This window comes from Rhinichthys klamathensis, unplaced genomic scaffold (genome assembly GCF_029890125.1).
Source record: "Rhinichthys klamathensis goyatoka isolate OS25496 unplaced genomic scaffold, OSU_Roscu_1.1 h1tg000133l_1, whole genome shotgun sequence".
In the NCBI taxonomy this organism is placed as follows: Eukaryota; Metazoa; Chordata; class Actinopteri; order Cypriniformes; family Leuciscidae; genus Rhinichthys; species Rhinichthys klamathensis.
The window spans coordinates 2988745-3012305 of NW_026606668.1; the positions used below are offsets into that span (position 1 = coordinate 2988745).

The 23561-nt window shown below is 36.7% G+C and overlaps 1 protein-coding gene across 1 annotated transcript; it reads left to right on the forward strand.

The window, feature by feature from the left end:
* Nucleotides 1-69: 69 nt before the first annotated feature.
* On the forward strand, nt 70-23386 carry smc2 (structural maintenance of chromosomes 2). Its single transcript, XM_056256867.1, has 24 exons — nt 70-359; nt 718-867; nt 949-1071; nt 1348-1386; nt 1498-1608; nt 1719-1763; nt 2186-2419; nt 6875-7024; nt 8192-8425; nt 9129-9288; nt 9490-9607; nt 9730-9868; nt 15791-15910; nt 16018-16222; nt 17596-17731; nt 17833-17957; nt 18091-18284; nt 20733-20876; nt 20976-21170; nt 21248-21448; nt 21976-22092; nt 22191-22351; nt 22546-22693; nt 22820-23386. Exons 1-24 carry the CDS (start codon nt 192-194, stop codon nt 23000-23002), a joined length of 3600 nt encoding a protein of 1199 aa, XP_056112842.1. The 5' UTR covers nt 70-191; the 3' UTR covers nt 23003-23386.
* The last annotated feature ends 175 nt before the right edge of the window (nt 23387-23561 follow it).

Genomic DNA, 23561 nt, shown 5'->3' on the forward strand with positions numbered 1-23561 from the left:
CTTTGTTTGTGGTTTTACTAGTAACTGACATCTCTCCCTTTTTTTGAACGGCGGAGCGGAAACGCGCATGGCGCCAAAATTTCAAGTTTGGATGGTTGAACTGAAAGCAACGCTGAGGTTCTTTGAAGTTGTTATCGGGTATAATATAGTAGCGTTGTTATTGTATTTTACTCGTACTGTGATTGATCGAAATGTACATAAAGTCTATTGTACTAGAGGGCTTCAAGTCCTACGCAGAAAGGACGGAGATTAACGGGTTTGATCCGTTTTTTAACGCCATCACTGGACTGAACGGCAGTGGAAAGTCAAACATCCTCGATTCCATCTGCTTTCTGCTGGGAATAACTAACTTATCACAGGTGCGTTTTAATACATTCAACTAATTTGTTATTAACACTTAGCCATATGTATAAATCAGCTCTGTGATTGGAGTTTTTCTGTGGCTGCGCAGTTTTTGTTTATTTATTTTTGTTTATCAAAAAAAAAAAAAAAATCTGATTGCTCTATTTTATAAATCATTTGTATGACAACAAGAACCTTCAATAAAAGTGAAACAGAATGTATGTTATTTTTTACAAGAAAACAGAGCATGACTGTTTAATAAATTAATATGTTTGAAGTTTTAACATCTACTCTCGTGTAATGGAAATCATAGATGTGAGTTGCAGAGTTCAAAAGCTGTAATACTGCTTGTTTTTGGTTTGGCAAACATTGTAGGTTCGTGCCACTAATCTCCAAGATCTAGTGTACAAAAATGGCCTGGCTGGAATCACCAAGGCAACTGTGTCCATTACTTTCGACAACTCCAACAAGAAACAGAGTCCCCTTGGTTTTGAGACCCATGATGAGATTACCATCACACGACAGGTATTCGACCAGAGATCACTGATTAGAGAGATGGCATCAAAGAGACAGTAATAATAAAGCTTGTGACACTGTTGTGTGCAGGTGGTCATAGGTGGACGAAACAAGTACCTCATCAACGGCGTGAACGCAAACAACCTGCGAGTCCAGGATCTGTTTTGTTCAGTTGGCTTGAATGTCAACAACCCTCACTTTCTGATCATGCAGGTAACAACCATAATACACCCATCGAGGAATTTATGTGGCCTAATAAGATTTTTGTAAAAGTATTGGATATTCATATTTTTTAACCTCAGGACTTTCATTTAAAGATGAATGTGAATGGCTGTTTGCAACTTATTTTACTTGTGTAATGTGACAATTTTTCATCTGAAATACTTCAAGTAAACAGTGTCAATTTTAAGACCAATTTTTATTTGGATTTCCTGATTCAGTTTTAGTTAGTGTTCACATTCCCAGTAACTCTAATTGTGTTTATTTCAGGGGAGAATCACTAAGGTTTTAAACATGAAGCCTCCTGAGGTGAGATTGATGGATGAAGTGACACAAAGTGTCTTAGATGCAAGTTTATAGTTTTCTTTTCTTATGTGATTTAAAAAAAAAAAAATTAATTATGGCATGTTTTATCTATAGATTCTGGCCATGATTGAGGAAGCGGCAGGTACCAGAATGTATGAGTGCAAGAAGATCAGTGCTCAGAAAACTATTGAGAAGAAAGATGCCAAGCTCAAAGAGATTCAGACTGTATGTACATTTATTTAAATATACATTTTTATTTGAATGACCTAACAATTGGAATGACATCAATTTCATCTCAGATATTGTGTGTGTGTGTGTGTGTGTGTGTGTGATAGATCCTGGATGAGGAGATCACGCCCGCTATGGAGAAACTGAAGGAGGTATGTGTTTTAAAAAAATAAATAAAAAAAATCTAAAATTAAAAAACAATTGTTTTGTTTTAAAAAAAATCCTCGTTTTTTTTTTGTTCTGTAAAACCCAAAAGACATTTTAAACTGAACAATTACTTTATAATTTAATGTATGTTTATATTAGATTACAAATAATGTATTATTTACATCTTTATTATATAAATAAATTAAATGTGTAATTAATAATAAATAATGTAATCTATACATATATAAATAATATAAAGGCTATACATTACTGTGTGCCTCTGTTTCTTTGTGCTGCTGAACATTATTTTGTTTATCATTGAAGTTTTCTACCAGCTTCAGTTCCTTACTGTGGACAAAGTTCATAGAACTTGTGCAATATATACTTATCTTTTTGTCACAGCCTATCCTTCTCCCTTGCTTCTTAGGAACGTGCGTCCTACCTGGAGTACCAGAAGCTCATGCGTGAGATCGAGCACTTGAGTCGTCTATATGTGGCGTACCTGTTTGTGTGCGCCGAGGAAACCAAGCTGAAGTCTACTGAAGAACTGCAAGAGATGCAGAGCTCCATCGCGCAGCTGCAGGAGAACATGAGACAGAACGAGGCCAAAGTGAAGGAGCTGAGCGCGGAGATACAGGAGCTGGAGCGCAAGAGGGACAAGGTGAGCAGCAGAGCAGACAGTCTGGGTTACACTGATCTGAGAACAGGAGCAACGGAGATGATTTCAGCCTTTGGGGGCTCACACCCAAACTATATAAGATGCTGTGATCTTGAGAAATGGAAAGAGATCCACGGATGAGTGATGGAGAACTAAGTGACTCCTGCTCTCTGATTTGTGTGCTACAAGAGTCAATCAAAGAGTTTCAGGTGGGGCAGGTGAAACTTGAATTGCTTATAATTAGGGATGTCCCGATCCGATCCACAGCATCGGTATCGTGCCGATACTGGCCCAGAACGCTAGATCGGAGGGGAGAAAAAAATATGATCCGATACCTATCCAACAATGCTCGAATATTAGCAAATCCCTTGCTGCGACATCCAGTCAAGCAGCGTAGCCTGCAGATTGGGCGGTTTTGCGATCTATTTTGCGCGCAAAAATGAGTTTGGGCGTGTGGATAAAAAATTGGGCTGGTTTCGGATCAGTTCGGCGGATTTTTGTAGCCGAAACACCGGCACTTCAGATCCTTCTTTCGGCGACCCTCTGTTCAGCAGGCGGTAGTCTCACTCACTCACATACACATACATCTCTGGCTGACGTGCCCCCTAAACTCACAACAGACACTACCTTCGGTGTACTAAAAACACGGTTTTGCAATCCGTCTCCTCAGTTTATAAACCGCAGGCTGTAAACTGTAGACACAAGATTTTGACGCATATCCAAAATCCAAGCGAGTGTGGAGCGCGCACTGAATGGCACGGAGGCGCGGACGCGAACACTTGCGTTTTCCTTTCAACAGTGGAAACAACTTAAAATACTCTATAATTTCTGGTCATACAGAAAATAACAATACATCATTCGCAACTACTTTTATTTGTGTAAACTCACAATAACAAGAAAACGTTGTGCTTTTGTAAAATAAAAGAAAACAATCAGGCGCGCTTATATGGTCTCCGTGAACTGGATCGCGTCTCAAAAATGAACTGAAACAAAATATAGCCTACCTATGTAGGCTAAAGCTTGAAATGTCCACTTTTAAAGGTGCTAAATGTAACTTTTCTTCTAAAAATGAATCCTTTTTTTATTGCCTGTGTGTGAAGGGGTTGTAATCACACATTACAATGATCCACTTGTCGGGTTTTGCTATTACCTCTGAAGGCCAGTATTCCTATTTCTATGTGAGGTCTCCGGGTCGGATTTTCTGCGAAATCCATCGGATGTGACGTGCATGCGCGCTCCCGAGCCTCTCTCCTTTTTACAGTCTATGCGACGGCACTGCAGCTGACGACATGGAGTCTGATAACACCAAACATGACCTGCCTCCAGCACAACACACACTCCAACACAAACTCCACATAAATATAAAAAACAAAACAAAAATGTATCTGCTGAAGCTCGTCAGACCAAACGTGAATCGGATCGACTTAGGACGAAAACACGGATCAACATCGGCAGAGCGTTTGAATTATGGAGAGACCTCCGCTATTTTTATTGTGATAAATTACAAGTTTTCAGATATGCTGAAATAATTGTTAACTCTAATGAAATAGCAAGGTTAACCACAACATACATGAGATATGAAATGAATACAAAAGACTGTTCCAGGATAACAAAAAGTAGGTGCTTTAGGATGTAACTTTTATTTTATGTACTAGATCTACTGTCTAACGTCACTCATCCCAATATCATATTGTATATAATTTTCAGACATGTTCATTACAGTAATGTTACTTCCTACGATCTTACTGTTACTCTGAAACTGTTCAGTCTAGTTCACTAACCGTTTTCGTTATCATATTAATACATTCACCTATGTTGACATTGCTGATTGTGAAAGATACACGAATAGGCTAGTTAGTGAAATGCCTTATGCTAGATAACACACATGTCGGCTAAATGCAGTCAATGTAACGCTATCATGGTACGAGCATGGAGCATTAGTTCAACGTCAAGCTGATAAAAGTAGCCTATTATTGTAAAGTTGCAGTGGGAGTTTACATGAGTTTCCAGCATGTTGTGTGATGCTTTCTCCGGTGTGTTGAAAGTCTCAGTGTGGCCGGTACCATGAGTGCTTGCTCTTGTGTTCGAGCACGCGCAAGAGCACGAGCGCTCTAGTAAAAATTGGTTGCAATCTGAAACATCACCGATAGAGGCCGCTAAAAAATACATAATAGCACCTTTAAACGAACAAATTCTAATCGAAAGCAAACGTCTGATTAATCCATAGCTATGAATTTCTCTCTAAAGGCACATATCCGCTTTACAGCGAAGATGGAGATATGTTTCCAGCCGACACTGATTTAGAAAACACTAGTTTATTAATAATCAATTGAAATGCATCGTTATTTTTTTCAGACACATTTATTATTATTAGCCTATAAATTACCTCTCTGTATGGTTCCAGAGACATGGATCTTCTCATTCAGCACTGCGGGAAAAATATAATTTCCGGGTTTGGCCTTAGAAAACCAGTAAAATTTGTGAATATTTTAAATGTTTAATAAAGGGGCAAAAGGTTATAAACAAAAATCTGAAAATACGTCAATATTTATTTTTTTGCGCAGCATTTGGTGTGCCTACAGTTCAAATTAAAATGTTGGTGTTCAACTGCGTTTTAAAAATACAACCATTTTTCGTTTTGCGGGTTAAAAAAGGAAAAACGAATTGATGCAAAAGTACACGGATCAATGGGTAATTTTAAAGCTTGTTAATGATTAACTTTAAACCTGTTGGTAGCTTTAAGTACTGAAGTACCCTACCTGTATTTTTTTTTTTTTTTTGTAGTGTTGAATAAAGGGTGTCAGTCTTTCCTAATCCTAATCAACTGTTGTTGTGGACTATAAACTGGAGAAGTATTTGTTCTCCATTTGAGTGAGTGGTTTTAAGTAGAGCTGGGTGATTTTTTTTTTTTTCCTAAAAAAAAATCTGCAATTTTTTTTTTTTTTATAAAAAACTCGATTTACGATTTGATTTTTTTTTTAAATCAAGTATAATTTCTATAACTCTGTGTGTTGAACTGATAATCACTCTTTTGTGTGTTAAACAAAATCTACCTAATACAGACAACTTCATTATAAAGAAAAACAACAAATCCAAAAAATATATTATCATAATCTATGACAAAAATGCTATTATAAACTAGATTAGTGGATAATTCAGCAGTCAAATTTAGTCTAGAAAAATCACAAGTGCACAATAATTGTATAAAATCTGAACATTTAGTGAAAAAAACTGCGCCGCAGGGAGCGTGCTACGAAAACACTGAAGGAAGATTTGGCGAATGCAAATGTATGTATGCTATACTGAAGAGGGGGAGGAAAAAAAATCTAAAAAATCAATTTTTTGAAAATATGAATCGATTTGACCTACCAACTCGATTTTTAAATCAAATCGATTTTTTTTCCCAGCCCTAGTTTTTAGGTTGGTAATTGAGCAAAGTGCTAAATAGCCAAAGCTGCGGCATCGGTATCGGAAGTGAAAAAGTGGTATCGGAACATCCCTACTTATAATTAATTCAGGGATGTGAACTGCTGTTTTTAACCCAAAATGGGTCACTTAAGTTATTCATCTAGATCAATTCAACTGAATATTAATAATGTTTTTGAAAGAAATTAGTTTAGAACTTTCTATTAATTAAAAAATCCTGAAAAAAGTTCAGTTCCCACAAAAATATTTTTAATATTTAATTATTTAAAATGTTTTGATAAGAAGAAATGTTTCTTGAGCAGCAAATCAGCATCTTAGAATGATTTTTTGAAGGATCATGTAACTAAAGACTGGAAAAAAAGTTGCTGAAATTCTATAACTGGAATAAATTCCATTTTAAAGTGCATTACAATAGAAAAATGTTATTTTAAATTTGTAATAATATTTCTAAATGGTGTTTTAAATGATGTTTGCGCTTTCACTTATAAAATAAATGCAATCAATCACAGTTCTAATCATAAGAAAGCATGTCAAAATGACTATTACCAAACTGTATCTTGCAAATCTTGCTATATTACTATACAGTGTTATAAATGTTACTGCAGCTTCATCTGCTGTGTAGCCTTTGCAGAGTAAAGATGGCTTAAATGTTCTGTGTGGAGAGGAAAAATGTCACTAATTTATTAGAAATGATTTGTGGTCCTAATGAAACCCATTCACAGTCCAAATTTGGACCGCAGTCTGTTAAATGGTGTGGTGACCTAAATGATCTAAACAGGTAGGCTTTCGTTTACCTGAACAGGTTTGGTATTCGAGTATTTGTCCTGTGGAGACTGAAGGTCTGTAATAGAGGTTAGGATAGTGGGTAATGGACTGGCAAAAAGTATTAAATTATTTGTACGGGAAAAGATTTTTGAATATTTTATGATGCAAATTGATACCTGTTAGAAAAGTGTGCGGTTGATTGATTAAATATTTCTGTCTCCTGTTGTATTCCATTAGTATGTCTCATATCTGTGTCTGTCTCTCTAGGAGGTTGGAGGAGTGTTGAAGACTCTGGAAGAGACCCTGTCTGAAGCACAGAGAGTGGACACAAAGGCCCAAAGCGCTCTTGACCTGAAGAAGCAAAATCTGAAAGATGAGACCAAGAAGAGAAAAGAGCTGGTCAAAAACATGGAGGAGGTAAAAAATAAAAAATAAAAAAAATAAAATACTGGCGAAACTGCATGTAATTCAGATTATTACAAATAAATTAAGTTTAAAGTGGACCAATTATGCCCTTTTTAAGAGATGTAAAATAAGTCTCTGGTGTCCCCGGAGTGTATATGTGAACTTTTAGCTCAAAATACCCCACAGATCATTTTTTTATAGCTTTTTATTTAAAAAAAATATGTTAAAATGGCAGCTTTTTGGGGGTGAGCAAAAATAAGCCATTTATGTGTGTGTCCTTTTAAATATAAAAAAAATGAGCTGTTGCTCCCGGCCCCCTTTCAAGAAGAGGGCGGTGCTTCAAGAGTTCTTGCTCTGGTGGCAACAAAACACACAATAAAATGTCAGAAACTGTACTAGCGGTGTTCAGTTTGAACTGGTCATCTGGAACAGTGATGCATACAGAGCCAGAGAATACAGTACAGTATATACTGCATGGAGATATTGCAGGTATAGTTTAGTTTAATTACAGTTATAACTTATGCTGTCATTTTGCTTTTATCCCCTATTAGTATAAGCCAGTTGTAGCGGACCCCGTTCGAATGATGACCAAAACTTTACTGATGAGTTTTATGGCGTTTATTGTACTTGACACAAAACATGAAGCGTCCGTTTTACTCCAGAAAATCACAGTAAGAGCTGAATAAAACTACAAGAAAAGTGCGCATTAAAGTCAGGGCGGGATCTATCCTAAAAGAGCAGATTGTCACCGGTCATGGCCGTGGCTTCCCTACTCTTACGTAAGAGTAGGGGAAAATCTGAAACCATGCGTTTGGAGAGATTGTTCATTATTTATGGGATTTTTTTTTTTTTTTTTTTGTATTGGGTGGATTTTTACAATTATAGGCTGGTTTTTACACACACTGTAGACACACATCTGTGTTCAAACACCTTATAATTGTTTTGTGCATAATAGGTCCCCTTTGAAAATACTCAAATAAAATAAAATGAAAAAGAACTAATAAAATGAATTAATTTATCCTGTGGTGTGGGGGGAGGGGTCTATATTGAAACGATAACAATATCTATATTGTCACTAAATATTGTGATAAAAATCAAGATATTGCCAGAAAACAATGTGGGTTTTTTTTTTCTGTTTGTTTATATAAATTATTTAAATGTTAACTTTGTTTGAACTAGGATAAAAAGATGATGTCAGCTAAGGAAGTGGAGGTTGCCAAAGCGATGGAGCTGCTGAAGGCTGTGCAGGAGGAGGGGCAGAAGGATGCAGAAGCGCTGGAGGCGGCTCAGCAGCATTTTAAGGCAGTGTCCGCTGGTCTCTCTGCCAATGAGGATGGAGCTGAAGCCACACTTAGTGGCCAGATGATGACCTGCAAGAATGACATAAGTAAAGCTGAAACAGAGGCCAAACAGGTGACCTATTTGACATTTAAAAACTGTCAACAAGTCCAGTAATCACAGTGATGTGGGAATGTTTGTCCACACTATATTCTTCAAAAACTTCATTCACTGGCCATGCTGTATTATTAATCTCATTAATAATGTCCCAAAAAAAAAATTGGGGTTAAGATGTTTTAATATTTTTAATATAAAAATTATTATTAACTTTTAATGCTCACCGAGGCTGCATTTATTTGATCAAAATACAATAAAAACAGTAAAATTGTTACAGTAATTAATTATTCTATTTTGTTATATATTTTACAACGTAATGTATTCCTGTGATGGCAAAGCTGAATTTTCAGCATCATTACTCCAGTCTTCAGAGTCACGTGATTCTTTAGAAATAATTTTAATAATGCTGGTTGTACTGCTCAAGACATATTTTCTCTTTGTTGGAATATTTTTGTAAAAAATGTGATTAATTTTTTTCAGGATTATTTGATGAATAGAACGTTCTAAAGAACAGCATTTATTTAAAATATAAATCTGTAACATTATAATAAATGTTTTTACTTTCACTTTTGAACAGTTTAATGCATCCTGGCAAAATACAATTACGGTAATTTCTTTAAAAAAAAAATCGTACTAACTCAAAGCTTTTGATCAGTTGTGTATATATGATATCATATTTTTTTATTAAAGTGATTATTGATGTCTCTGTTCTGTGTTTTAGGCTCAGATGAAACTGAAACACGCCCAGCAGGAGCTGAAGTCTAAGCAGGCTCAGGTCAAGAAGATGGACAGTGGCTACAAAAAAGACCAGGACACATTTGAGGCTGTGAACAAATGCATAGAAAAACTACAGGCTGAAATGAAGAAGCTCAACTATGAGGGTACTTAAAACATTGAATGTGATTGTAGTTGAATTAGGTGCAGTTAATTCAAGCCTAATCTTTACCTGATGAAGAAAATAAATTAAATTAGATTAAATTCTTTCAAATGTTCAATTTAATTCAGAATTTAAGTATTAGATGAGTTCTTTCTTTTTTTTAAGTTTAAAACACTTTAATAAGTAGCTTGACTTGTATGTTCAGATGGACGAGAGGAGCGTCTGTTGGAGCAGAAGAGGCAGTTTTCACGGGACGTCAATCAGCTCAGGGAAACCTACGAGTCCCTTATGGGGCAATTTCCCAACCTGCGCTTCGAATACACGTGAGAACATGAAGGCCATTTTCATCTAGACTCATTGCTTAAGTGTCATTTATACACTTCATTCATTTAGCAAAAAATTACAACAGTGAATCTAATGGTACTGTGTGTGTGTGTGTGTGTAGGGACCCAGAGAGGAGCTGGGACCGCAGTAAGGTGAAGGGTTTGGTGGCAAATCTTTTCACTGTAACTGATGTGTCAAACGCTACAGCCCTGGAGGTGGTCGCAGGTGGTCGACTCTATAACGTAGTGGTCGACAATGAGGTAAATCTTCCTTTAAGAAGCACACAAGCATAGTTATTGATTCGATTTATTTGTCATAAACTACCATTTAAAAGATTGGGTTCTATATAATGTCCATATAATATTGGAAAGAAATGAATATTTTTATTCGCCAAGGATACATTCAATTCATTAGTGTCATAAAGACATTAAATGTTACAAAAGATTTCTGTTTTATATAAATGCTGTTTGAACATTATTACATTTATCCTGAAAATTGGTTTCCACAAAAAATATGCAGTACAACTGTTCTCAACATTGATAATAATAATAATGTTTCTTGAGCACCAAGTCAGTACATTACAATGATTTCTGAAGGATCATGTGACCAGTGTTGAGCATGTTACTTAAAAAAAGTAATTAGTTACTAGTTACTTCTCCCAAATAGTAACTGAGTTAGTAACTGAGTTACATCATTATAAAAGTAACTAATTACCAGAGAAAGTAACTATTCCGTTACTTAAAAAAAAAAAAAAAAAAAAAATAGGCCTATCAGGGCTCCAGACTAACTTTTCCACTGGTTGCACTGGTGCTACCAACTTTCTCAGTTGGTCGCACCAGAATATGATTTTTCGTTGCACCTTTTTTTTTTTTTTTTTTTTTTTTTACATGCCATGGGATTAATCAATGCATGCTGATGAATAGTGGTTTTAATGGACCAAGGCTAGCAAAGGCTTTCTGGGTTGCAGCAGAAATACCTGTAATATATTAATTATCATTGCCAAATTTCAGGATTTTCATGGATTTTGGACAGTAATTTTAATCTGTAATTTTAAGCATTTTACATTTGAATTATATACAATCTATCTATTTACATTTGAATCATATTCTATCTATCTATCTATCTATCTGTCTGTCTGTCTGTCTATTATCATCTTTGTATCTTTTAAAAAATCATTAAACATTCAAATGTATGCATTACATTTTAAAAGATTAGAGTATTATAATAAACTGATACAGATTTTTCGTTATCAAAGTTTATAGTTGTAACAAAAAGCAGAAATCTCACACTCCTTACCTTCTGCATTTTATAATTTCCTTTTCCTCTGTCGAGCGATCATGAGAGTAATCGCTCGACAGAGGAAAATATAACCGCTGAAAAGACGTAGGAGGAGGGGGCTCTGTGTTTCGTGAGACCATTTTTATCATTTTTATATGCCTTAATTCGTGAATTCGTAATTGGCACGTTTCACCATCAGTGTGCAGTGCGCGTGACGTCTACGTTCGTCAATAAATAAACTGCACGTGTCTTGCGGAAGAACATTGTAGACGGAACTTCTCTCCGTTATTGTCTATGGCGAGTCACGCAGGCACTGGGCTACTCCGCAGCCGAGACGACCCCGGGATAAAATAGTCCGAATATAAACACTTATTATAGGCGTACCGTAGTGATTCAGAATAAGTCAAAAACACGGTTTGGAAAATGGATTCATGATGTAGCCTACTCGTTCATTTGAACATAAGTTACGGACTGCAGCAGCTGATACAACGGCGTTCTGTTGCTCAAGCGTCCACTCGCACAAATGCGACCACATAACATTTTAACTCGCACATTCTTAAAAAATGGTCGCATATGCGACCAATTTGGTCGCAGTCTGGAACCCTGCCTATGTCAAATAATTAGGATGCCCCCAGTATTAAATATGTTAAATTAATGAAATGGACACTTAATAGTGTAGATTAGTGTGCAATGTTTTATAATAATAATTTATTCTATTGCTGTGGGACAATGTGAGAGACGCCTATTAAATTCAATATATTATTCTAAATATTAGCATTACTATAGTAGAACAATAAAACATTATAGATGGTTTATACTTAATATCGCAGAATCGCACAGACCCCAACTGGCCAACAAATAATTTTAAAAATAAATTATGCTTCTTAAAGGGGAACTCCGGCGCAAAATGAACCTTTGGTCTAATTACACATTGTTACCTAGTCAACCGTTATCTGAGATTTGTTTTCATGATTATCGAATGTAAATAGTTTTATCTCTAAAACCAGTTTAGCCTATAAAGCTAGTATAACGCTAGTATATTGGGCATAGATCAATGACAAATAAAAATCGCTTGTTAATACCACTAACAAGGCTGAAAATAGCCCCACACTAACACGGTAGCATAATGAGGGTCCCTACCTTCAAACCGAAGCATTGAGAACTTTGTCAGTGTCCAGACAGTTTAATAAGAAGATATTTAATACATACAGTAAACTTCGCGTATACAGGCAGGAGCCATCTTTGAAATACAGTCTCTACCAGTCAATCTACGAACGCCGATCCAAGTGCGCTGGTGAGATGTGAACGAGCTATAAGTTGTGATAAGGTGAGCGCGAACAGCAGGCTTGGATCGGCGTTCGTAGATTGACTGGTAGAGACTGTATTTCAAAGATGACTCCTGCCTGTATACGCGAAGTTTACTGTATGTATTAAATATCTTCTTATTGACCCTCATTATGCTACCGTGCTAGTCTGGGGCTATTTTGAGCCTTGTTAGTGGTATTAACAAGCGATTTTTATTTGTCATTGATCCAGTGGTGTAGTCTACGTGATACGCAGGTATACGCCGTATACCCACTAGAAAATGTCAAGGATTTCCGTATGCCCACTAGGAAATGTCAAAGATCTCCGTATACCCTCTTTAAAAAGCGTGAGGATTCGTAACAACATCGTTTTGTGAAAGAACTTTCATTCATAAATTCACCCCGCCGCCCGCCCACCGTGACGTCTGTGTTTGCGCAGCGACACGGATCGAATCGCGGAATCCAGCAACAAATTAATGTAACTTAGCTGTAAAGCGTAACGAACGTCACGCAATTTGGCCATTTTTGAATGAACAAATCAAAAGTAATGATACAATGAATCAAATCTCGATATGTACTAAGTGTCTATGAATATTAAAGCATGTTCTGCGTGTTTCTGTGAATGAGCGCTCAATGTGTGCTCTACACACTGAAGCGCGCGTGACACGTGACGCGTTGTGTTTTCAGCGTCTATGAGGAGGACATGCACACATTTGAACTTCATCGCAGAGCTTTTATGAGAGTCACATCACAAGAAATTTACCATTTCATTTGATAAAACTATCGTCATTCATTCGTATCATATACACACACTCACAAACTAGTCTTCATGACAACCTGTCAAAATCAAAGTTTTGTATAACTTGATGAAAATATAACAGAAATATATTACTATTGCACAGTAGAGTATACTTCAAGTAGGCCTAATAATAATAATAATAGTTTATTAAAACACACAGAAGCTCAAATGTCTTTAATTTACAACCCACCAAAATAAAAGTTTGTAGAGAGAAATAAAGTAACTCGAGGGAATTATGAAAGAAATTGCATAGTAAGATGTACTTTTTAAAATAATAATAATCAAATCTATTAAAACATAATTTTAAAGGAATATCACACACGTTTTTAAAAAGTAAATTTTTATTTGTGCTTAATGTTTTAAAGTCCCTGTAAAGTCAAAATTAAGTATGTGTTCTGAGGTTGTCACACCACAGAAAAATGTGTTATTAGCCACCCAGCCAAATTTGAATGATAAAAAAAGCCGGCAAGTACATCAAATAAGCTATCAAAATCTTGAAAAAATTAGCAGTATTCTCTGCTCTTAAACGCTGGGGGCGTGTGCGCTGGCTGCGCTGAAACCACGCCCACTCGCGGGAAAGCAGCCGACGGTGATATTAGCTGATACTGCTTTCGGGACGGGGAGATGAAGGCCGAGGCGGGAGATAGTCGGTTCGGCCCCATTCACCAGTAACAGCGGATTATCAGTGAATCCCAGTTGTCTCCGACGAAAGTTTATAAAACTATCCGTGTAAAATGATCACTACAGAGGCGGGTGTTGGCGGTGATCCTCAGCTCTCCATCAAGGTTGGCTCTTCACAAAATTAATCCACCTCTTCTTGATGTGATCGTTTTTAGGAAATTTAAATAAAGACACCGATCTGTTTTGTACATGATCGGATCCAGGTAGTAGCCTACGCATTTCCGTGTCGAAGGCATAGCTAGCTAGAAAACTGTAGGCTGTAGTAACTAATAATACGGACAGTAACTCGCGATTGAGCAGTGAACTGATGCGAATGTGCTCTATTGTTAGGGGAGCGTAAAGCCTCAGTGGCCTCAGTGCGTCATCAAGTAGGGGCGTGTCCAGGAGCTCAGGGGCTTCAGTGCGTCATCGAGCCCCGTTTTAGCCCCGCCCAAAAAATCCGGAAAATAGCAATGGTGAAAAACTGTTTAACGGTCTAACTCCACAATTCAGTAATTCACAGTTCACAGTCTTTGTAATATGTTTTAGCAATACATTTCTAACATTTATAATGGGTTTAGAATTTTTTTTAGAATTGCCTTTACAGGGACTTTAAGTCTTTTAATTGTCAGCTGATAAAACCTGTGCTTCAGGGACCATATTCATATAACATCTAAGGCTAAATGTAGCTCTTTACTGGCTGAGTTAGATGGCGATTAACACTAAACCGTAGAAAATTGGGTGGCGGCGGTGGCGGGTGGGGGGTGGGGTGGGGTTGGGGTGGGGGGGGGGTTGGCCTGGTATATCACAGTATACTCACTACAAAAAACTAGACTACACCACTGCATTGATCTATGCCCAATATACTAGCGTTATACTAGCTTTACAGGCTAAACTGTTTTTAGAGATAAAACTATTTACATTCGATAATCATGAAAACAAATCTCAGATAACGGTTGACTAGGTACCAATGTGTAATTAGACCAAAGGTTCATTTTGCGCCGGAGTTCTCCTTTAAGAAATGTACCAAAAATGAATAAATAATAATAAAAATACTCTTTGTGCATATTAAAATGATAAAACTGTTACACAACTTCACAACTAGACATACTGTAGCCTAAGTATTTTCTTCCTAACAAAAGTAAACAGTTTAACAAGTGCTCTCTCAATATAATACTGAACAATTTACCAAAAAATTTTATAATACTAAAATATAATATTTTGGGGGTTTATTTTTATAACCTATAGCGAACGTCATCATCAGAGGTTATTTAAGCCAAATTCTAGACATTTTGCCGCACGTGTTTACAACCGGTCAAACAAAGATGTTTTCTGTGAATGTTCCCTGCAGGTTATTTTCGGGTTTATTTTATAACCTAAACAGAACGTTCCCTGAAGGTAATTTTTTAGATTTTATTTGTATAACCATATAAATAAATGACACATATCTGCAACGTTAATTAATTTACAAACAAACTATATAATGCTCGGACACCCTCGGTCTCTCTTGCGCAACTGTTGAGCGCACTCTCGGACACATTCGGTCTCTCTCGCGCATTGAGCGCGCTCGCGCCGTTGGCTTCGCTTTAGTCCACTCCGGAGCCTCATAAACACACACACACACACACCAGAAAAAAAAACTTTGCAGGTCATATGGCGGAGAAAGAGCCTATTCGGATGAAAACCGCTTCAGTGAGTTCAATTATAGTAACGCCACATTTTTTTTGTCAGTAACGGTAACTGCGTTGTAATGGGGGAAACAGTAATTCGTTTGATTACTCGTTACTGAAAAAGATAACGCCGTTAGTAACGCCGTTTATTTATAACGCCGTTATTCCCATCACTGCATGTGACACTGAAGACTCCCGTAATGGCTGCTGCAAATTCAGCCTTGCCATCACAGGAATAAATTACAATTTAAAATATATTAAAGTGGAAAACGGTTATTTTAAATTATAATAATATTTGACATATTACGGTTTCTTTTTACTGTATATTTAATTAAATGAATGCAGCTTTGGTGAGCATAATATACTTCTTTCAAAAGCATTTTAAAAAACCTTCAGACTGCAGACTTTTGAATGGTAGTTTGTCATTATCTAGCAAAATTATGTTTTGATTTTAAACTTGGCTATTTGCAGGTCACTGGAAAAAAGCTTCTGGAAAAGGGTGAACTGAGACGCAGATACACCATCATTCCTCTAAACAAAATCTCAGCACGTACCCTCAATGACAACGTAGTGCGCGCTGCCAAAAACTTGGTGAGAGTTCTGCTATTGAGCTGTTGTTGATTTGATTATGATTTGTTTGAAAGATTCTCCGCAGGATTTTGTTTAATGAAAGGAATCCCATTTGGTCTGTGTTGCAGGTTGGGCCAGATAACGTGCATACGGCTTTGTCATTGGTAGGTTATGAATCGGAGTTGAGGAAGGCCATGGAGTATGTTTTTGGCACTACGCTGGTTTGTGACAGTTTGGATAATGCTAAAAGAGTTGCCTTTGGCAAAGGCGTGAGCACCAAAACAGTTACACTTGGAGGAGACGTGTTTGATCCTCAGGGAACATTAACAGGAGGTTTGTATGTGTGAAACTGTCTGTAACTGCATGAGATACATCACAGAAGTATACAGACCTGTTATTAATTACGAAGTTATAACTCTAACTATTTTTTCTGGGATATCATTTCACCAAAATTCCAAATGACCATAAATCTGACTTTTTTTCCCCTCTTGATTTTGATGAGAATGAATGTAAAAAAAAAAAAATTCTTTTGATTATGAACATGAAGGCAATTATATGACCTGTATTTTATATACTATTATAGTATTGTTCTTGTTCAATTAGCTTTTATTTTAATATTTAAAATTTTACTAATTTTGTTATATGCTTTTGTCATTTTTATGATTATTTTTAAGTCTATTAAAGCTATAATTTATTTTTATTTTTAGTACTTATTTTAGTACTTGGTACTAATTGTTGCCTTGGTAAATAAATGAAATATTTATATTTTATTATTTCAATTACCAATTAAATGATATTTAATAGTTTTAGTTAACATCAACACTGATTATGACCATGATAATTACGAGTTCAGTAGGAGGTTTTTTTTTTTTTTTTTTTAGATGATTTATCACATTATTAGCTAATCTTACATTTGATCAGTTCATGCATACCCTGGGAATTAAACCTACAGTTTGAGCTACAGGATTGCTCTCATTAAATTGTACAATGTAAATGTCATCATTACACTGCAGGGTATCCGCGGGGTCTTGAAAAGTATTAAAAGGTGATAAGTCAATTTTGGGAAAATTAAGACCCTTAAAAAGTATTAAAAAGTCTTATCACGGCTTTATAAAGTCTTAAATTTTGAAAGTATTTTTTCTGAATTAGCTGTCCAACAGTTTGAGTCCCAAAAACATCGTAAAAGTGTGTGAATTTAGTCATTTTTATTAAAAAAACGAAGAACTGAGGCACATGTCAGCATGATTGTTGTTGAGGGTGGAGCAAAGTTTTGTTTTGTTTTTTAATAAACTTTGCTTTGATTTACTATCCCAGCCTATTTTATTTTTTTTATTTTTTTTATCAGAGTGGTCTATAGTCTTTATCACAAACTAAAACTGTCAAGTTAAAAGTATCACTGATGTAAATGGTTACAGCTTGAAGTGGCGGTGAGGTATTAAAAAATATTGAGAAGGTCTTGAAAAAGTCTTGAAAAGGTATTAAAATTAAATTCAAGATTCCTGCATATACCCTGCACTGGTTCCCCCATTCTTTCTAGTAATCACTTTTGGCGTCAGCCATTAAAAAATGTATATTGGTGAACCATTATTTACCATTATTTTTCCTGTGGGGTTTTTATTCAGAAGACATATTAGATTACAGTCTGCAAACATTTCCAAGGCAAAGTAGAACATGGTGTTCTCTAATAACCTTGTGTGTGTGTGTAGGTTCACGTGCTCAGACGGCTTCCGTCCTGTCTAAACTGGCTGAAGTGAAGGACATTCAGGACAGTCTGAGGACTAAAGAAGCAGAACTCGCCACAGTGGAGTCTGAGCTCAGCAGCCTCAAGGTCACAGCTGAGAAGTGAGCCTCTGTCCAATATACAACCTCTTAAAAATCCTCACTGACCAATCAGAACAAAAGTACAAGGTGGAAGAATAAAATGTTTTTTTGCTCTCCTTCAGATATCGTCAGCTCAAGCAGCAGTTAGACCTGAAGACTGAGGAGGCTCGGATCCTAGAGACCAAACTTCAGCAGAGCTCCTTCCATAAACAACAGGAGGAGCTGGAGAACCTGCGCAAGACCATCGGTACACACAAATACCCCTCTTTGCCAAAATGGCGCTAGTTCTCATGCTAAAGTCAGGGATCTGTATAGCTACACAATAGGATTAACTGTTGGTTTCACTGCTCGTTGACCATCCTGGTACTCCGTTTCTTTAGAGGAGTGTGAGGAAACGCTACAGACGACAAAAGAGGTTCAGAGGAAGGCGGAGGAGAAGTACAAAGTTCTGGAGAACAAGATGAAAAACGCTGAGGCCGAGAGAGAGAAAGAACTTAAAGCAGCCCAGCAGAAGCTCAACCAGGCCAAGAGTAAGGCAGATGCCTTCAACAAGAGACTGAAAGAGAAACAGCAGGTACTTTGCGTTTGCTGTAGCCCTATTCGCATGGCAATTGTTTTTTCATGGGGACGCAAGGTATTTTCAATGTTTACAGGGACTAGTCTGTGGTTTTATTGCTGTCTTAATTAGGGGTGGGGGAAAAAATCGATTCTTAGATGCATCGCGATGCGGATGTGGACGATTCTGAATCGATTCACAAATGTCAAAAATCGATTTTCCAAAAAAAAAAAATTTTATATATATATATATTTATAATAACGTAATACTGACGGAGCGCAAAAGACGGAACTCTGAAGCGCGAAAGTGCAGTGCGGACCGTCGGTGGCGTGCACATAACAGAGCCGTGATGGCTGAGCGCGAAATCCAAACACCCTCCGCGTTAAAAGCTGACGTGTGGAAATATTTTGGCTTCTATGAAGTTGAAGAGGGAAAGGAGCTGGAGAAAGAGCCACACTATTTGTAAGCTTTATAGAATAAAACTAAAATATTTCGGAAACATGATGAAGCCATATGACACGTTTCCACCCAGGAGGAAAAACACTCGGCTGTAGGCTACCGGTCGTTGTTATATTATTAATTTACTACAAGTATGCTGCTAAGTTAGTTCAGGCACACATTTATTTTACTGTTGGTTCTTAGCAATGTTAATAAAATATATTGTACGTTAATTCTTTATGGGTCATAACTTTTTACTTTTAAAGCAAAGTATTTATAGTCACTCACACACACAAAAAAAATAAAAGATTCAGATAATCGCTTTAGCATCGAATCGGAGCCCTCTGAATCGTAATCAAATCGAATCGTGAGGTGCCTAGAGATTCCCACCCCTAGTCTTAATCCAGATTTCCCGTGTTTTTCTCCCACCACCCATGTGAAAATCCCTAGCCAAATTACTTTGTGTTTTGTGTGTGTGCATTTAATTGCAGTCCAATACAACATCTATGAGTTTCCATGAAGGGATCAATCTAAAAGACTTTTTGTAAATCCTTTTTCACAAGAACCATACGGTAACTGTTGCGTTCTGTTCTAATGTACATGCATTGTAAATATAGAGACCATTATTACTCAAATTCTGGAAACTTTTTACAAGAATAATATTAAATCACCGCTCAACTACAGCGAGTGGGAGCTTAAAAAAAAAAGAACAAAACTTATGCAAACTTTTAAAATATGCATTATACAATTGATATAAATTGGGGCTTGCACAACAAATCGTTTCACTAGTTGACAAAAGTATCCAGGTTTTTCTTCTGGGTATTTGCAATATTTCGTTATGTAAGTGAGATGTTGTGTTAACTTATTTCTGCTAACTTCCACCTTTTTAAAATGACATCCATAGTATAAGAGAGATTTTAAAAAAAAATTAAAAAAAATTTAAAGTAAACTATAGTGTCCTTTTTATTATTAAATAGGATATTTAAATGAATAATTAAGACATTGTTTTCCAATTATTAAATTTGTTGTCAAGTCACCTTTATTTATAGAGCGCTTTATACAATACAGATTGTTTCAAAGCAGCTTTACAGTGATAAACAGGAAATGATGCAAACAGACTTCAATTCTGCTGTAAAGCAGCTTTAAAAAGACAATAGTAACATGTCATTATTTAAGTGAAATCAGTTCAGTGTTGATTCATTTCGGTTCAATAACTGTAAAGTTCATCAATTATGGAACGAGTTCAATTCAGCTCTGGAGAAAACAGTGATGACATCATCCAGCTCTTTTCAGTTCTCATCCAATAGTGTCAGAGTAGTCAAGGAAATGATATTGTTGTACATGTCACTAACTACGTGAGAAGTGCATTTTCAAGTTTGTAGGATCACCAAACTCGTTCCTCCACTGATCAAATTTGAACGCACGAGTTTTATCACTGAAGAGTCATGCAATTTTTTGTTTTTAAACAGACATCCCCTTGAGAAACGATTGTGGGGATTGAAGGGATTGTGACAAATCTCTCGACTTTTGATCACTGAAATTAATTTTTTGGATCTAATCTGGGTTTATTTTATTGACCTTGCATTAGGGTTCTGATAGTCATGGAAAACAGAATCATCAGGGGATTTTTTTTTCTCTCTAGCCCATGAAATATTTTAAGTTGCTCTTTGTAAGTTCAGTCTCTAAAAAGTCCTTATTCAGTAATCATGAATGACTGCAAACGTAGTAAGGATTCATTGGACAAAAGGTGTGGGAATTCTGTGGTTTAAACAGACTCTTTCCCCCAGTTTCACGGACAAGGTAGATGCAACTTGCACTGGCATATCTTATAATATGTCAGAACCATTGTTTTGTCTCAGGGTCCACACCAGTAATGTTTTTTTTTCTTTCTAAGGAACGTTTATTAAAGCTACTTAAATGTCCTTATTAAATTAAGGCCTAATCCTGGCTTAATCTAAGCCCTGTCTGTGAAACCAGGCCATAGTGGTTTAGGTGTTGATTCTTTTTTACTACTTCTTCTTTCTGTAGGAGGCAGATGCTGTAGCTCTGGAGTTGGAAGAGCTGAAGAGAGAACAGGCTGGATATGAGCAGCAGATTCAAGCTGTAGATGAAGCTCTCAAAGCCATACAGGAGCAGATCGACACCATGTCCACTGAAGTTTTGGCCAGTAAGGTAAAGAACTACAGTTGCCTTACAAAGATGTCCCTTGGCTTAAAGGTTATGCGTTTCATTTCTTTGCCATATATGTTAACTTACACTTTGTGTGTTCAGGAAGCAGTGCGTGTTGCGCAGGAGCAGCTGTCCCAGCAGAAAGAGGTGATTCTGGGACAGGAGAGAGAGATTAAAGGAAAGACCGGAGAAGCAAACCGCCTCAGAGAACAAAACAATGACGCCCAGCTGAAAATCAAAGAGCTGGAACACAACATCAGCAAACACAAGAAAGACAGCGCAGATGCCACAGCCAAGGTCAGAGGAAGTGAATGATACCAATAGAGGCTAGTGTGTTGCTGATTAGACTGTATGTAATGTTTGCTTGTGTTCAGGTGGCCCGCATGTTAGCTGAGAATGACTGGATTTCCTCTGAGAAGCATCTCTTCGGTCAACCTAACACTGCCTACGATTTCAAGACCAACAATCCCAAAGAGGCCGGACAGAGGCTGAAGAGACTCGAGGAGACTAAAGACAAGCTGGAGAGAAACGTCAACCGCAGAGCCATGAACATGCTCAGTGAGGCTGAGGAGAGGGTACGACCTTTGTCCTCTTTAGTGACTGCTGTAAAAGATGTTAGTACAAGAATACATTTAACATAGATGACAGTAAAAGTGCAGAGGTAAATCTAAAGAACATGCCTGGGTCTCCAGACTCAAAAAAGTAGTAACAAATTATACGTTTTAGTACTAATACAACAAAAGCATCTTTTTTTTTATTTCAATTATATATCTTGTATATTCACTATGTTTGGTGTCGGTGTGTGTGTGTGTATTTTATGTAACACATCTTTTTAAAGAGGTCTCATATGCTCACCAAGGCTGAATTTATTTGTGTAGCCTGTGAAATGTTATTTCAACTTAAATACTTCTTTTTTTTCTTTTTTTTTATATATTTTACATGTACTTTATTCCTTTTTGATGGCAGTCATTTTATTATTATTATTTTGTGGTGTTCATGGATGTACAGCTCTGGTATTATTATATTATTATTAGTAGTAGTATTAACTATTATAATTATTATTAAAAATAATAATTGCAATTATAATGTATTATACTTTCAGTACAATGATCTGAAGAAGAAAAAGAGAATTGTTGAGAATGATAAAGCCAAAATCCTGGAAACGATTGAAGAGTTGGACCAGAAGAAGAACGAGGCACTCAATGTGGCATGGCAGAAGGTAAAATACAAATTTGACAAATGAATTAGTCATAACTAGTAAGAAAAAGATAAAAGAATCATGTTGCATCTGGTTCAGTACAGTCTGTGTAATTGCAGGTGAACAAGGATTTTGGCTCTATATTCTCCACATTGTTGCCTGGGGCAAACGCCCGTTTGGCTCCACCCGAGGGATGTGGTGTCCTGGATGGCTTGGAGTTTAAAGTGGCTCTAGGGAAAACCTGGAAAGAGAACTTAACAGAGCTCAGCGGGGGTCAAAGGTCAGCCTTTGCGTAACACTTTTGCTAAAAGTGGCATATCGCTCCTAGAATCAATAGCCATTTTGGTTATGGCTCTCCAGGTCACCATTTCTCGGCCACAGATCCATTAGAGCATCGGATCGTGGACTGAAACAATTACTGCATGTTTCCCAGTACATGTGCTGTCCATTGATCAGCTGATGCATTTGTTTCAGGTCTCTGGTGGCGCTCTCTCTAATTTTAGCTATGTTGCTGTTCAAACCCGCTCCCATTTACATCCTGGATGAAGTGGATGCCGCTCTTGATCTCTCACACACGCAAAACATCGGACAGATGCTGAGGACACACTTTACACACTCACAGGTAATACACATGCTCAAAATTCATGTTGAAATGAGCTATATGTTAGTTTGGCTAGTTCAGTAATAAACAGTTATAACATGACTGTATTTGAACAGAAACTGAATGAGCCATTTTTATTCTTTGCAGTTTGTGGTGGTGTCTCTGAAAGATGGAATGTTCACCAATGCAAACGTGCTCTTCAAGACCAAATTTGTGGACGGCATCTCCGCGGTCACTCGCACAGCTCAAACGCATGAGGGAAAAGCTTTGGCCCAGCGCACCCAGGAGAAAGCTAAGGACAAACGCCAGCGACAGATACTGGCCAGCTAAACACACTTTCTCTATTGCACAAATGTTTAAGCTTTTATTACTTTCAGTTGAGAAAATGAATTGGAATATTTAAAATTGTCAGTACTAAAAGCTTTTTGGACACCTCTGATTTGTGCATCTAATGCATGAGAAAGAGCTCTGTAAATCACCTCTTTTCCATTACTTATTCTAAAACGCTGTTGTATTCACGTACAAATCTTTTCACATTATTATTTACATTGTGGAGTGTAGTTGCTATGCTGCTTTTTAATCCTGCTGTTTTTTTACCGAGTCTGTTTTCTCTCTGTACACTATACACTTTCAGTATATTTGCTTGTTGGATGACTTGCCTTTTCAAACTTTACAGCTAGTTTTGTATAAATAAAATTTGTGGTTTCAGAAATTGAGCCAAAATGACATTGTGCCTAATTGTACATTTAAGATAATTGATTACAGTTTGATTGCCATTAAAAATAATTTGGTGTATCTTTGCTAAGTAATGTATTTGATGTCATAGAATACTGGTCTAATTTATATATATACACAGTATATTTTCATTTATACAAATGACATCCTGCCT